Source organism: Protomyctophum parallelum (genome assembly GCF_964188405.1).
Source record: "Protomyctophum parallelum genome assembly, chromosome: 3".
In the NCBI taxonomy this organism is placed as follows: Eukaryota; Metazoa; Chordata; class Actinopteri; order Myctophiformes; family Myctophidae; genus Protomyctophum; species Protomyctophum parallelum.
The window spans coordinates 43,127,855-43,141,837 of record NC_139698.1 but is presented as its reverse complement, the minus strand read 5'-3'; the positions used below and the strand labels follow the sequence as shown (position 1 = coordinate 43,141,837).

At 41.4% G+C, this 13,983-nt stretch overlaps 1 protein-coding gene across 1 annotated transcript; it reads left to right on the top strand.

The window, feature by feature from the left end:
• The first annotated feature begins 1,039 nt into the window (after positions 1-1,039).
• ctsk (cathepsin K) lies at positions 1,040-11,237 on the top strand. Its single transcript, XM_083761828.1, has 8 exons — positions 1,040-1,233; positions 3,283-3,409; positions 4,783-4,905; positions 7,029-7,181; positions 8,809-9,027; positions 9,356-9,521; positions 10,001-10,109; positions 10,320-11,237. The coding sequence occupies exons 2-8, from the start codon at positions 3,284-3,286 to the stop codon at positions 10,417-10,419; spliced, it is 996 nt and encodes a 331-aa protein (XP_083617954.1). The 5' UTR covers positions 1,040-1,233; position 3,283; the 3' UTR covers positions 10,420-11,237.
• The last annotated feature ends 2,746 nt before the right edge of the window (positions 11,238-13,983 follow it).

Here is a 13,983-nt window from a genome sequence, read left to right as displayed (position 1 = left end):
CCCCAATTCATATTGTAAAATCAATGTTAATTTAACTCTGATGGTCCATTTGGTTCCATTTGTACACTCTCAGAGTCACAGTCCCATAAGGGTCCATTTGGTTCCAAACTATAATTTAGCTGGGGACCCCCTGGAACTCCCTCAAGGACCCCTGGGGGTCCCCGGACCTCACTTTGGGAACCACTGGTTTAGGCTACTTTAGGTAGTGTGTGCCTCCCGCTAGAACAATTGTGCTGACTTTAATATTTCCTGTGTTTTGTTTTGTTCATTATTGTTAAATTCAGTGTTGACGTGTAGGGTCTATTTAGGAAAATAAGGAACAAACTGCGTTCCTTATTGGTTCAATAAGGGACGCATCATTTCATTCTCAAATAAGGGACGATTCTGTATTTTAAGGGACGGGTGGCAACCCTACCCGCCACATTAATTGACATGAAAAATATTTTGTTGATGGAAGCAAGAGCATAGCAATCTACCTTAATTTAATAAGTAGGAAGACCATCAGCCTTCAGCAACACTGTGTTCTAGATATAGCACCACTGCATACAGGAATAACCCAAAGACCTATATCTTCAAATGAAAGATGCCTGCAGGCCTCTTCTTCGGTTATCTTATGTCCAGCCATTAAACACTTCTCTCTTCTCTTAATTTAAGTTCTGCAGCAGCAAGTTAGCAAGTTGTGCCAACCAGCTTAACTACAAAAACCAATGTAAACAATTTGAACATTTATTCAAACAAGAACTGGACAACTTGAACATTTAATATAACATATCTGTCAATGTTTCGAACACCATTTTTAGTTATTTTAGACCAATTTTCTTCTTTGAAACCTCAATCTACACTGTACACAAATCCTTAGTGTTAATTATTATATTTAGTTATAGTTCCAACTTCCATTTTTACACCAGCTGAAACACCCTAAAGGATCCCAGGGTCCTGAGCCGCATGTTTAGAACCACTGTTCAAGTGCATTGGAGGTTGTCATGACGAGCATGAAATGGGACACCTCACCTGACATCATCTGGCTGCTAGTTTGGGGGAACTGAGCGAATCCAGATGTAAAATCCCCTTTCCTCCTCCCAATTTTAAAGTACACTCCATTGTACTTCCTCAAACTCGTCCCAATATAAACACATGTCTGACCTAGTTCAACAGTAAGGACAAATCAACGCATCTCATTCAGAAGACTTCGTCCGAGGCCGAGCTAAATAGTCTCACACTTTTTAACTAAAGGTAAACTAACTAATTACTATCGTTCTTTGTTTCACATTCATATTTCATTTTCGGTTTAGTTTTTTCTAGCGGCATTGTCAGCGAATAATAAAAAGTCGTACATGTGGCTCATGATCAGCGGTAATGATATGCAATTATGCATAGGCGTACTAACTGTAGCCTAATGGACAACAAGAAAGGTTTTTCTTTTGTCATTGATCTGACCACAGTAAATCTCTCATGGAGAGGAGAACATAGATTGAAGTTACCATGACGAGAATTTTTTCTGCAGACTGAACATCATTATTTGCATAATTATTGCTGGTGGTATGGTATTTAGTGGGCGGAACATTGAACCACCAAAGGGAAATTACATTAGCAGTTAGCACAATAGCCTATCACGTTGCTGACATTGCCATGCAGTTTGGATGTGGCGAACACAAAGTTTAGCCTAAAAAAACAACTTTTTGTCATGAATTGCAAATTTGCACACAGTCAATTATTTGTGTTACACTGTTATTGTTTAGCTAGCTATCTATTTGTAATTCAGGGAGTGCACAAAGACAGGACGTGGTCGTGCAGATTGGTTGATAAAGCTGCAATCAGTAGCCTATACTTTCATGTCTACCGGCTGGCAACATTTCTACCACTGCAAAAAACACACACACGCGCTTTCAGGGGATACGATACGTACAGAGTTTACGAGCTTCAGGCAGTACTGCTTGTCAACCAGTAGACTGCTGTGTTCTATCTGACACAGGAAAGTAGATTTGATTGATTGATTGATTGATTGAAGTATTTATTAACAGTTTGTAGAATTACAGTAAGGTTCAAGCATTGATTGATTGATTTAAATATTTATTAACGGTTTGCAGAATTACAGTACATTTCAAGCACGTACAAACTCAATACAAAGACTGTTAACTGTGAGTGGACGACCCAATTAAGCATTACACTTGTTTACAAGAGGGTCCACCTTGTTCAATTCATCAAAACATTTAGAGACGTACAAATAGACAATTCTATATAGTCAAAGAACAGAACAGGAATTCATCATAAGGGAGGTAAAAAGGGAAGAGAAACATATACAGTGAGGGGAAAAAGGGGTGGGCGGTGGGGGGGGATTCAGTGTAAGGGTTGAGAATGTTCTGCGGTCACAAGAGCGGAAGTGCTGACCAGGTGTAACTCCTAGCTTCGGGTAGCCTCGGTCCCAGGCTTACTTATCTGCGAAAAGAAAAGCCTGAGCTTCGGGAGGAGTATAGGCTTGACTAAAGGCTTGCCGAGTAGATGAGATTTCGGGTTTAAAGATGAACAAGTTAAAAGATAAGCTTAGTTTTAAGGCTTAGGTTCCATATTTTTGTGGCATAGGAGCAAAATTAATTTAGTCCCTTGTTAGTGTCGAATCTGGGTTGCACATGGTTTGTTGAACTCCCTCTGGTGTTGTGGGTGTGGACTTCGTTGACATTAAGGAATTAAGTATTTAGACATACCCAGGTACATGGGTATCTTCTCGCGTCTCACGTTACCAGACTGTCTCAAGCAACAGAAGAGCTGCTTGCCATACGCAGTCCCCCATACAGTACTCTACCACAGTGGTTCCCAAAGTGGGGTCCTTGAAGGAGTTACAGGTTGTCTACAGCTAAATGATAGTTAGGAACCAAATGGACCCTTATGGGTTTGTAACTAGGAGAGTGTACAAATGGACCCTAACGGGTCAATTTGGTTCCATTTGTACACTCTCAGAGTTAAATTAACTTTGATTTTACAATATAAATTGGGGTCCCAGAGATAGAATTTAGGGGACCGTAGACTAATTCAGGTCAAACCGGGGGCCCTTGAAATAAAAATGGTTGAAAATCACTGCTAGAGCCATAACAATCTTCTCTTATGGGGGTCCTTGGTATATATTTTCAAATGGGGGGTCCGCAGGCTAATCAGTATCATTTTAGGGGTCCTTGACATGAAAAAGTTTAAGAACCACTGCTCTACCAGGCGCATACCAGATTGATCCTGAATGCAGCTCAGCAATGTGATGCTAGTATGTTACATGTATGTGTGGTGGTGTTCCAGAATGCTGCTGTGTGTGTGTATCACCCTGCTGCTGGCCTCTGCTCTGAGCTTCCCTCTGGACGAAGCAGCGCTGGATGCACAGTGGGAGCAGTGGAAGACCACTCACAGGAGAGAGTACAATGGGCTGGTCAGTGAGTGTGTGTGTGTGTGTGTGTGTGTGTGTGTGTGTGTGTGTGTGTGTGTGTGTGTGTGTGTGTGTGTGTGTGTGCGTGCGTGCGTGCGTGCGTGCGTGCGTGCGTGCGTGCGTGCGTGCGTGCGTGCGTGCGTGCGTGCGTGCGTGCGTGCGTGCGTGCGCGCGTGCGCGCGTGCGTGCGTGTGCATGCACGTGTCTGCTGCTTGTTATATGAACATCTGTGTTTGTTTGACTCAACAGATGTCTGTCTGTCTGTCTGTCTGTCTGTCTGTGTCTGACTCAGTTACCCCTCCCCAATCCGGTTGTCTTAACGCACCCCTCACCAACCTCATGTCTAACTAATGACTAGTCTAAACTAAGTATGCATCCCTGACTCAGTAGGAAACCATGCAAGACACCCAACACCCAAAGTTAATAAAATGTACATTGCATTTACATACCGATGGCAGAGGAAACCATGCAAGGACACTTCGACAGTAACACAGGGGGAGCCAGGTATCAAACCTTGAACCTTCTATTTTTTAAGATTTATTTGGGGCTTTTTATGCCTTTATTATGGGTAGAACAGTAGGCTGACATGGGGAGTGACATGCAGCAAAGGCAGTTGGGGATTGGGACACGCTGTCAGGCTACATCATAGCCTTGGTGTCCGGACCGATACACCAGCAGTCTGGGCCAAAACCTGGAACCTTCTGTTTCCCAAGTAGCCGCTCTACCTCTTGATCCACTACCCTCTTAAATGAAGCGGTTAGGAATTTATTGTGACAAAATATCACAAAGTTTCAAGGTCTAAAATAATGCAAATGTAACAAATGGAGGATTTTTCTGTGTAAGTTTGGGTATACAGATTCTAGCTAGGAGTGAAATGTGAATAAGAGCAGATCATGGAGTCATATCCAGCCTGATGTACTGAGCATCACTTTCATGTCCCAAGCATCTGCACCAGTATCTCTGTTTCCTCGACATGTTCACCTCAGGCATGAGGTCATTAATCCAGATGGTAGTGTGTGTGTGTGTGTGTGTGTGTGTGTGTGTGTGTGTGTGTGTGTGTGTGTGTGTGTGTGTGTGTGTGTGTGTGTGTGTGTGTGTGTGTGTGTGTGTGTGTGTGTGTGTGTGTGTGTGTGTGTGTGTGTGTGTGTGTGTGTGTGTGTGTGTGTAAAGTTTGCTGTATAAATGCTCCATTTACCATTTATTATTTATACAATGAATTATTCGTACAATGGTGACATTCGCCAAGCATAGCTTACCAGCTACACATTGCATCAAAGTATAAATCAAGCTTAAAAGAATGATCATACTTTTTGTTTTTTACATTCCTCAAAAGAAGACAATATTGTTGCATATTTTGGTTTATGTTCAATTCCCAGGGTGAGAATGGGATCCGGAGGGCCATCTGGCAGAAGAACATGCTAATAATTGAAGCTCATAATCAAGAGGCAGCTCTGGGTATGCACTCCTACGAGCTGGGCATGAACCATCTGGGAGACATGGTGAGTCTACCAGGAGTGCACACAGTCCATGTTTGGATACCACCACAGACCTTATTGGACCATTGAATGATACCACATGAACCCTAGCATCCCTATTCTTCTGGACCTGCATAATAGGCTATTTTCGAGATTTAAGAGATTTAAGTGGTTTAAAAGGCCAGCGGCCAGTGGTAGCGCACAGCTGAACTCTGTTTGCACTCTATTGGGCAATATCCGTCCTATTGACTTCACATAGTTGTCAGACTATAGTGGGTTAGATTAAACTACATGGATAACTTTACAAGGAAAGGTGCATATTACATTAGCCTTTACATTAGAGGCTTAAACCTTTCCTTATACCTGAATATGTCTATAATACCAGCTGCTAAATAACAGTAAGATCCAACAAGAGCTCGTATGAGTTTGGTCACTCAAAGCTACAGAAGAAATCATGAAAGAAGATTCAGCTTATAAATAAGCTGAATGTTTGCTGGTTGAGCTTATATTCATAAGACAAGACATCAGATGCATCGATGTTGAAAGAGACAGAATCAATCCAAGACATCTTGTCAAGGGGGCATCCAGCAACTATTTTTATACATTTATACGTTCGTTATACATGTATAGTTAAACTGCTTGAGTCTCTGAACTGGTGGTGATGGGTAAGTATTATATTATGCCTGTGGTCACATTTCTCACAATCTCTATATGACACAACATTTCATATTCTGCAGAAGATATGTTCTGCTTCTGCCCCACTTTGTTTGACACTCTTTGTACATTTTAATTGGTGTCTCCCCTCTGGATTAGTCACATGTCCCGTATTTTGGGTCATTGTTGAAAACACAGAAATCCAGTCCCTAAGTGCCAGCAGCCCTTTTTTTTTACTAAAAGATACCAGGACTGAGTGGTGGCTTTAAGCAGATGCAGTCAGCAGCTATTTGTATCTTTACATGCCATGGTTAGAGAGGCAAAACAAATTAATTGTGACCATTTAATTAACTGTAGATGCCGACAAACAGTATATGTCAGAACAGGTCTTGATTAATGTTTGTTTTTACACGATGAAGGCAAGAGACAGGCTCAGTTTAAAATGCTATATATCAAAAATAGTTTAGTGCCTTGTTATGGTGTAGCTCACATTCATTCATTAATGGTTCTACCTATTAGTGACAAAAGCATTTACAGTATAACATTAAGGATTCTGAGTGAATAATTTCATGTTATTTTGAACACAGGTGGCTAGAAAATGAAGAGTGTATTTCCATTTTTTTTTCCCATTTAAATGTAACAAATGGGGGGGGGGGGGGGGGGGCTGGGGGCTGTATTTCCTCCAAATGGATCTTTCCTCACTTCAACTGTGCTGCAATCGGGGACAAATCAGGACAGATATTTTCTCTTAAAAGTTTACTCAAACAATCATGATATCCTGTGTAGGTGCTGTCAAACTCTGCACAATCGATAACTTTTGCAATTATCTATTTATTCCATTACCATTGTTTTTAATCTCTCATTTCACTCAGGTTCAATTCCTTTCCCACTCTTCTCATCTCATTCCTTCTCTGTCTGTCCTCTATTCCTATTTTACTTATCACATTTCTCTACCCCTCCACTCTGCTCAACAGTCCAGTTTAATTTTACCTTTCATCCACATTCCTTTCTCAGTGGTTTTTAAAGGAGAACTTTGCCCTTAACACCAATTTGCCCTTATGACACCATTGTTCTATTGTGGGAACTAAGGACACGTCAATTTCCAATTGGTTTCGTGTTAAGAGCTCACTCTCCACACTGGATAAACGGCACCAGCCTACATGCAGTATGTACTGTTTTTTATGGCTGCTAGCAATTTACCAGGCCAAACACACAGAAAACACGGCAAAGTGTGTCACAGCATAAATCTTAGCAAAGGGCAAAGTTCCCCTTAATGGTCTTACAGCATAAAATGCCCCCCAGACGCACACATACACACAAGAACATTATGGCATTATTCTATTGCGTGTTTCTTAAGTGCATTAAATACAGAAGTACATTCAGGAGAACATACATTTGCGTCCAGGGTTCAGCAGGTTCGCTCCTCAACAGGCAAAGGGTAATTTGTGTTTAAACTCTGTCCCTCCTTTGTATTTTCTCCTCCCTGTATCCAGACAACAGAGGAAGTCTCTGAAAGGCTGACTGGTCTACAGGTACCTGTGAATAGGGACAAAAGCTACACCATGTCCCCTGACAACAGCCAGGTGTGGTTGCCCAAGACCATCGACTACCGTAAGAAGGGCATGGTGACCCCTGTCAAGGACCAGGTCAGAGCTCATACTGTATAATACATACTACCGTAAGAAGGGCATGGTGACCCCTGTCAAGGACCAGGTCAGAGCTCATACTGTATAATACATGATACTACCGTAAGAAGGGCATGGTGACCCCTGTCAAGGACCAGGTCAGAGCTCATATCATACATACTACCGTAAGAAGGGCATGGTGACCCCTGTCAAGAACCAGGTCAGAGCTCATATAATACATTCTTTCAAATGGTGCAAAGATAGTACAAACACAAGCTGACAAAATGTACAAGCATTGACTGGATAAGTTGAATACTGTAGTAACAAATAACAAACCCTTTTTAAAGAAATCGGGCGGATATTCTGTCATTTCATTTTGCATTTCTACTGTATGTGTGTAGAGATGTTTTATTCAAAATTGGTGCTGTAGGGCACCATAGCCAGGACATTGCGCCCTCTATGAAACAAAACATTGTATAACAACCAAATAAGGCAGTATCCTATTTCCTATGTTTCTTGTATGCTTGAAATCAAACATTGAGAAAGTGTGAAAGTAATAGTAAATGTTGTTTAATATTACTAATACTATTACAAAATTACCAAATGTTGAATTAAAAACGTAACATGCAACACAAAATGACATAATATAGCAAGACTATTTTGCTCTCTTTGAAGCACATTTCTATTTGGCAGGTTGTAATGTAATTACTTAATGTACACAATGCAATCAAATGGACCTGCAAGTGTCAATTTGTTTACATTTACACTAGTTACTGTACATACAGGAACCATAGAGGTAATAGAAGGATAGAGGCCTAACCGGAGCGACAGCCCGACAGGAATTGATGAATTTACTGTGTGCGAATCATGTCTCCCCCTGATTCCAGGTGGTAATAAATGAACATTGTTACAGTACGTCACATAATCTGCTGGGAGAAAGCAAAATAAACCAGTCTGACTGCATTTGACAGTAAATGAAAGTGATTAAACCCTATGAAAGGTGGAATTGTAGAACAAGGCAGGATATAGTACAAACATTGAAATATGCTGTAGGCCACGTTTTGCACTAAAGCAGATTAGCAGTAGAATGATATACCCTATTATCAAATGAGCATTAATTCCCTCTGAGTTAGCACACAGTGCAAATAGACTGTGGTTCTTCTAACAAAGTGTGACGTCAGTGAATGGAAGATGAGGTTGTGTGTGTTTTTCGCGACCAACTATGCCTTTCTCCAGATTCCTGTTGACCATGAATTATGCAATGCATTGATTAAAAATGTTGCTTTACAAAGTAATGTTGTTCCTCTTCCTCTCTGTTATTATTACATTATGTTTTAATTTGTCCCTAGAAGCAACATGGTGACACCATTAAATAATCAAGCTAATGTAGAAATACAAAATAGTCAAGCAGTATTTCAAAGTAGTTCTAAAACAGCTAGGAAACACACAAGCGGCAGTGAGCAGACATTCAGATGGCTTTTAGAAATCTTGAGCTGTACAGTAGGTCACACAATCATTTTCTGCCTCATACAATGACTTTACGTGAAACTGGTCAGAGTGCGCCCCCTTGTGGGCAAACAGTAGAAACCATATCCTGTTGTACAGTAAATAATATCTCAGCTGTTTCTGCTGTTCTCCCTGCTTGTAGGGTCAGTGTGGTTCCTGCTGGGCCTTTAGCTCAGCAGGGGCCCTGGAGGGCCAGCTGGCCAAGAAGACGGGGAAGCTGGTAGACCTCAGCCCTCAGAACCTGGTGGACTGTGTCACTGAGAACAGTGGTTGTGGAGGAGGCTATATGACCAACGCCTTCGAATACGTAGAGCAAAATGGAGGCCTTGACTCTGATGCAGCCTACCCATATGTTGCAGAGGTGATGTGACTTGAAGTTACTCAACATGTCTACATAAAAGTTACTCAACATGTCTACGTTTCAAAAGCAAGCCACACAAGTGAACGCCTTGGAAATGGAAATCAAATGTAGCTGTTTTTACATGCAGTATATTCTATTGTTTATTGTTTATTGTGAGTTATGTGCTCTCTAGAAAATCTTTCTTTGCGTCTCAATTTTGCTCATTTATTTGTATGCGCATTTTTTGTTGACAAAAGCCAACAATTTGAAGTATGTCATGAACAAATGTTATTAGTAGTGGCCTAATGCAGACAGATGACTGATTCTTCTACTGTGTCTTACTTTACAGGACCAGCAGTGTCGCTACAATGTATCAAGTATGACTGCCCAGTGCAAAGGCTACAAGGAGATCCCAGAGGGCAATGAGCACGCATTAGCTATAGCGCTGTTTAAACAGGGGCCTGTGTCTGTTGGCATTGATGCCACCCTGGGCACCTTCCAGTTCTACATGAGAGGTGAGTGTACGGTGGATGGGGGCTGATTTAAGCACTCATGTCACATAATTTCACACCTGGCCTGAGTATTCACTGATTCCCAAACACAGAGACCCATTTGTTGGTCGTGAATACATTTTAATGGATTTTTAATCATTTTTAAAGAACATTCCCAAAAAAGCTAAACTTTTCATGAATTAAAAACAAAATTCAATGTTTTATCATTATTATTATTATTATTATTATTAATAATAATAATATTTAAGAAGTAGTGAAAATAGTCTATGTACAACCTCACAACGTGGCACGAAGCCTAAGTCTAGCATGACCCTGGCTGTTTCAAAGTCTAGACTCACGGAACTTTGCCACCGAGGCTCCCAGACTTTGGAACAACCTGCCCATGGATATTGGGCTAGCAAAGTCGTCATTTAAATCTTAAAACTCACTTCTATAGACCACCTGATTTTTTATTTCACTTATTTGTCTTGTCATGTGCCTAGGTATATACTATGATCCAAACTGTAACAAAGATGACATCAATCATGCCGTGCTGGCAGTAGGGTTTGGAGTGACTGCCAGGGGCAAGAAATTCTGGATTGTGAAGAACAGGTGGGTCAGATAGCCTGTCAAAATGACATCAGGTGGTACATGTGGTCCTCAAAATGGAATGTCAGGATATTAGTCGACTGATCTCATCTCACCGTGTGACATTCATACGATGCTTTCTGTCGGACGTATGTTGACAAAGTGATGAAAAGGTGTTTGACTCCTGGCAATGTTGAACCTCTTGCTCTTCTCTTTTGTCCTCTTCCCTGACAGCTGGAGTGATGGTTGGGGCAAGAAAGGTTACGTCCTTATGGCACGTAACCGTGGTAACCTTTGTGGAATCGCCAGCCTTGCCAGCTATCCCATCATGTGAAAGAAGGACGAGACTCATGACCATGGGCACAAAGACGATGAAAAAGAGTAAGGGACCATGTCTGAGCAACTTGACAAATGCACGTGTGCACAGACAATGTAGTCGTAAAAAGAGTTTAATTCCCCCACCAGAATGCTTTGCCACGTTCTCGTTTATTGTGGAATATTATTGAATATAATAATATTCAATAATAATAATATTACCAAAAGTAAAACCTATCGCATCTGTGTTTTTGGAATGTTGTTTAGAATATTATCCACATTTTATTGAATTGGAATTTAGATATTTTAATGGTATAAGTCAAGAGGATTAATGGATTATTTTCTTTTTTTGGGGGAGGGGTGGGGGGGTCGTTTACTTGAAGTGTCCTTACACATTCTTGAATTGGAAGTACAGTATGGCTTTCTTTTCTTTTAATACTTTAAGCACCTCAGAATTATTTCTTGTCTCCAAAGCACCAGACCTTCACTTATAGTAGTCTGAGAATTGTTTTTATTTTATTTTCTCCATTGAGCTGCAAGGCTGAATACATTGTTGTCTGCTTACTAGTCACCAAGTTAATAGACTCAAACCTTGACTGCCTTTGCTTGGTGTTCAATGCAATTTTAATCTCTGGCTGCATTATCAAATTGCATAGGCACACTGCAGTATGCATATTTAGGATACAGTTTGACAGGTAACATTGCTGGGCAATGAGAGTTTCTCTTCGTGTTTATAAAAAATAAAGGGCATGAAGGCAACCTGTATCTGGATTATATTGTATTGAAACTGAAATCTGATGTTTTCTATTAAAAGAAATAAAGGTTTTTCATTTTGAATTTGAATTTGTCGGATTAGGGTATTTTTGGGGCGAGATTGAGGTTCTGTCACAGGTAAAAACTGAGCTACAAATCAGACTGTAAACAACCAGTAAGACGCCATGCGATCTGTGCACTGGCCATATCTTGAGTGTACAGGGTGTGATGAGGTCAGATACTGTATGTAATGTCAGAATAGGTCAGCTCCATATATGGAGATCTAAGGGTGGCAGCGGGGGCAGTGTCTTGAGTGTACAGGGTTTGATGAGTGCCCAGTTAGGGCCGGGTCTTAATTTCCGGGCCTGTTGAGAACTAGTTTTCGCCGGCTGCCAGGCGCGACTGCACAAGTCAAGATTCAAGATTGATTCAAGATTGCTTTATTTTGTCATTTGTTTCCAACTGTAGCAGCAGAAAAAAACGAAATTACGTTTCTCCTAGTTAAAAGACAGCACAGGCTCATACAATAATAAATTATCAGTGCAAGACAATACTAAGTATAAATAAGTCCTAAAAACTACAGGGATCCATAAAAAAGATTAATAGAATAAAAACCATTTAAAAAACTGAACATAGATCACAGTTCATGTCCTACAGTATCTGCCAGGGAGGCTAGAGTTCAGGAGCCTGATTGCCTGGGGAAAGAAGCTGCTCCGCATCCTTTCTGTCCTGGCACTGATGCTCCTGTACCGTTTCCCAGAGGGCAAAAGGGCGATCAGGCTGTGAGAGGGGTGGGTGGCATCCTTAGTGATACCAGTTGCTCTCCTGATGCACCTTTGCTGGTATATGTCTGCCAGGGAGGGCAGCGAGGTACCGATGATTTTGCTGGCTGTTCTCACCGTCCTGTCCAGCTTTTTCCTCTCCTCAGCCGTGCTGCTTCCATACCAGGAGGTAAAACAATAGGTGAGAATGCTCTCAATAGTGCCTCTATAAAAGTGGGTAGAGACGCTGCTGGGCCTTTTTAATGATGGCAGTGGTGTTGCTGCTCGGGGCCAGATTGTCCGTCAGCAGCACTCCCAAAAAAGTGGTGCTTTTTACCCTCTCTACGGCTGAGCCGTCGTCATAGGATGGTGTTGTGGCCTGGTTCTCGTCCTGAAGTCCACAATCATTTCCTTGGTCTTTTTGTTATTGAGGAAATGATTGTGGACTTTGGGGCAGGCCTGTCTAGAGTTTAGTTACTTTGACCAAGAAATGCACAAAGAAAAACAGGTATGGACAAGGGTTCATGGCATAGCGTGTCTTGGAGACGTGACTAGACGTGATATCACAATGCGTGACCATATTTAGGGGCATTCCTGTATATATGGGCTTAATATCCCTGATGATGTCACAAGACCTGGGCACAATATATGGGGGCTTTCCCCATGTATGGGGATGATGATGTCAGTGATGTCACGAGACCTGGGCACAATATATGGGGGCTGACGAAAAACGGCCCATGTATGGGGCTTTTGAGTGATGGAAAACGCACAATTCCATAGTTAACTGCGACCTTCGGTCACACGTGTGAAGTGAGCGGTGCCTCTTATCATGGTGATGATGATGATGATGATGAATGTCATCATACAGTACATCCCTTTTCAGGCCCACATGGCCTAAAATGTTTATACGGAATAAAAGGGGGCACCAACAATCAACTACTGATGTCATAGTGTTTTGGATTTGCCATTGACTTGGCATTGAAAAAGAATATACGGAATAAAAGGTTTCATAAAAAGTCCATAGACTTGGCTGCCACATGACGTCACGGGAGGGCACACACAAAGCCACACGTTGGAGTGGCTAGTGCCGTTCAAAAATAGAATCATGTTTCAGGTCAGGATCCTCAGGAACTCTGACTTCAATGTGGATCTTGGACTTGATCTCTCCAGCCTGTGATGTCAGCAGTGTTGGAAGAGTTACTCTAAAACGGTAATATTATTGAGGGGTGCTATATTCAGCTATTAGTGTAGATTTTCGTCTAACACAAACTTTCCATTGACAATGAATGGAGAATTTACGTCATATGTGTCTGAGCAAATCGTCTATTTTCGTAAAATGTCACTGCGCTAATCATTATGAGGGTAGGTAGTGGTCGTGTTCCTTCCACATGCTACGTCTGGCCGGGGAAACTCTCCCCTGTCAGGTGAAAAGAAGCAGCTTGGACTACTATGCATACTATGCATAGAAGGAAGCATGAGGTCAGTCCGCTGCCCCCCCAGGTTGGCAGAGGAAGTGTAGCGACCAGGATTACATTAGATAATTGACACTGGGTTGCAAAATCATGGATATATATATATTTTTTTTTTTTAACTTAAAAAAAAAAAGATCCACGGAATGCAGCGAATCAGGCTGGAACCCAGGCTACTCATTCCGGCCAATCACAATTTGCGTCCTCACTTTTCTGTCCTCACTCCTATACACAGGTTTAATGTTTGTCTTTAGTTCAATGTTTGTTTTGTAAACACATTGACAATGAAGGGAAAATGTACAATAATGTGTCATTCACGTCACATTGTCTCTTTATTGTTAATGTTTAATGTTTGTGTTTGCATCGTTTGTTTTACATATACATCACCTAATCAACATGAGTTAGACTTTAATATATTAGTGCCCCTCACTTCACACAGGTGTGATTTTTGAGGGGCGCTAGCCCCTCCTATATACAGCTTTAATGTTAAGCTGTATATAACAACGCTGTTGTTTTATTTTATTTGTATGAAAACATACAGCCTCCTCTTGAGGTCTTCCCTCATGTCTGATTTCCACACTCCTCATCACATGCAGGGCA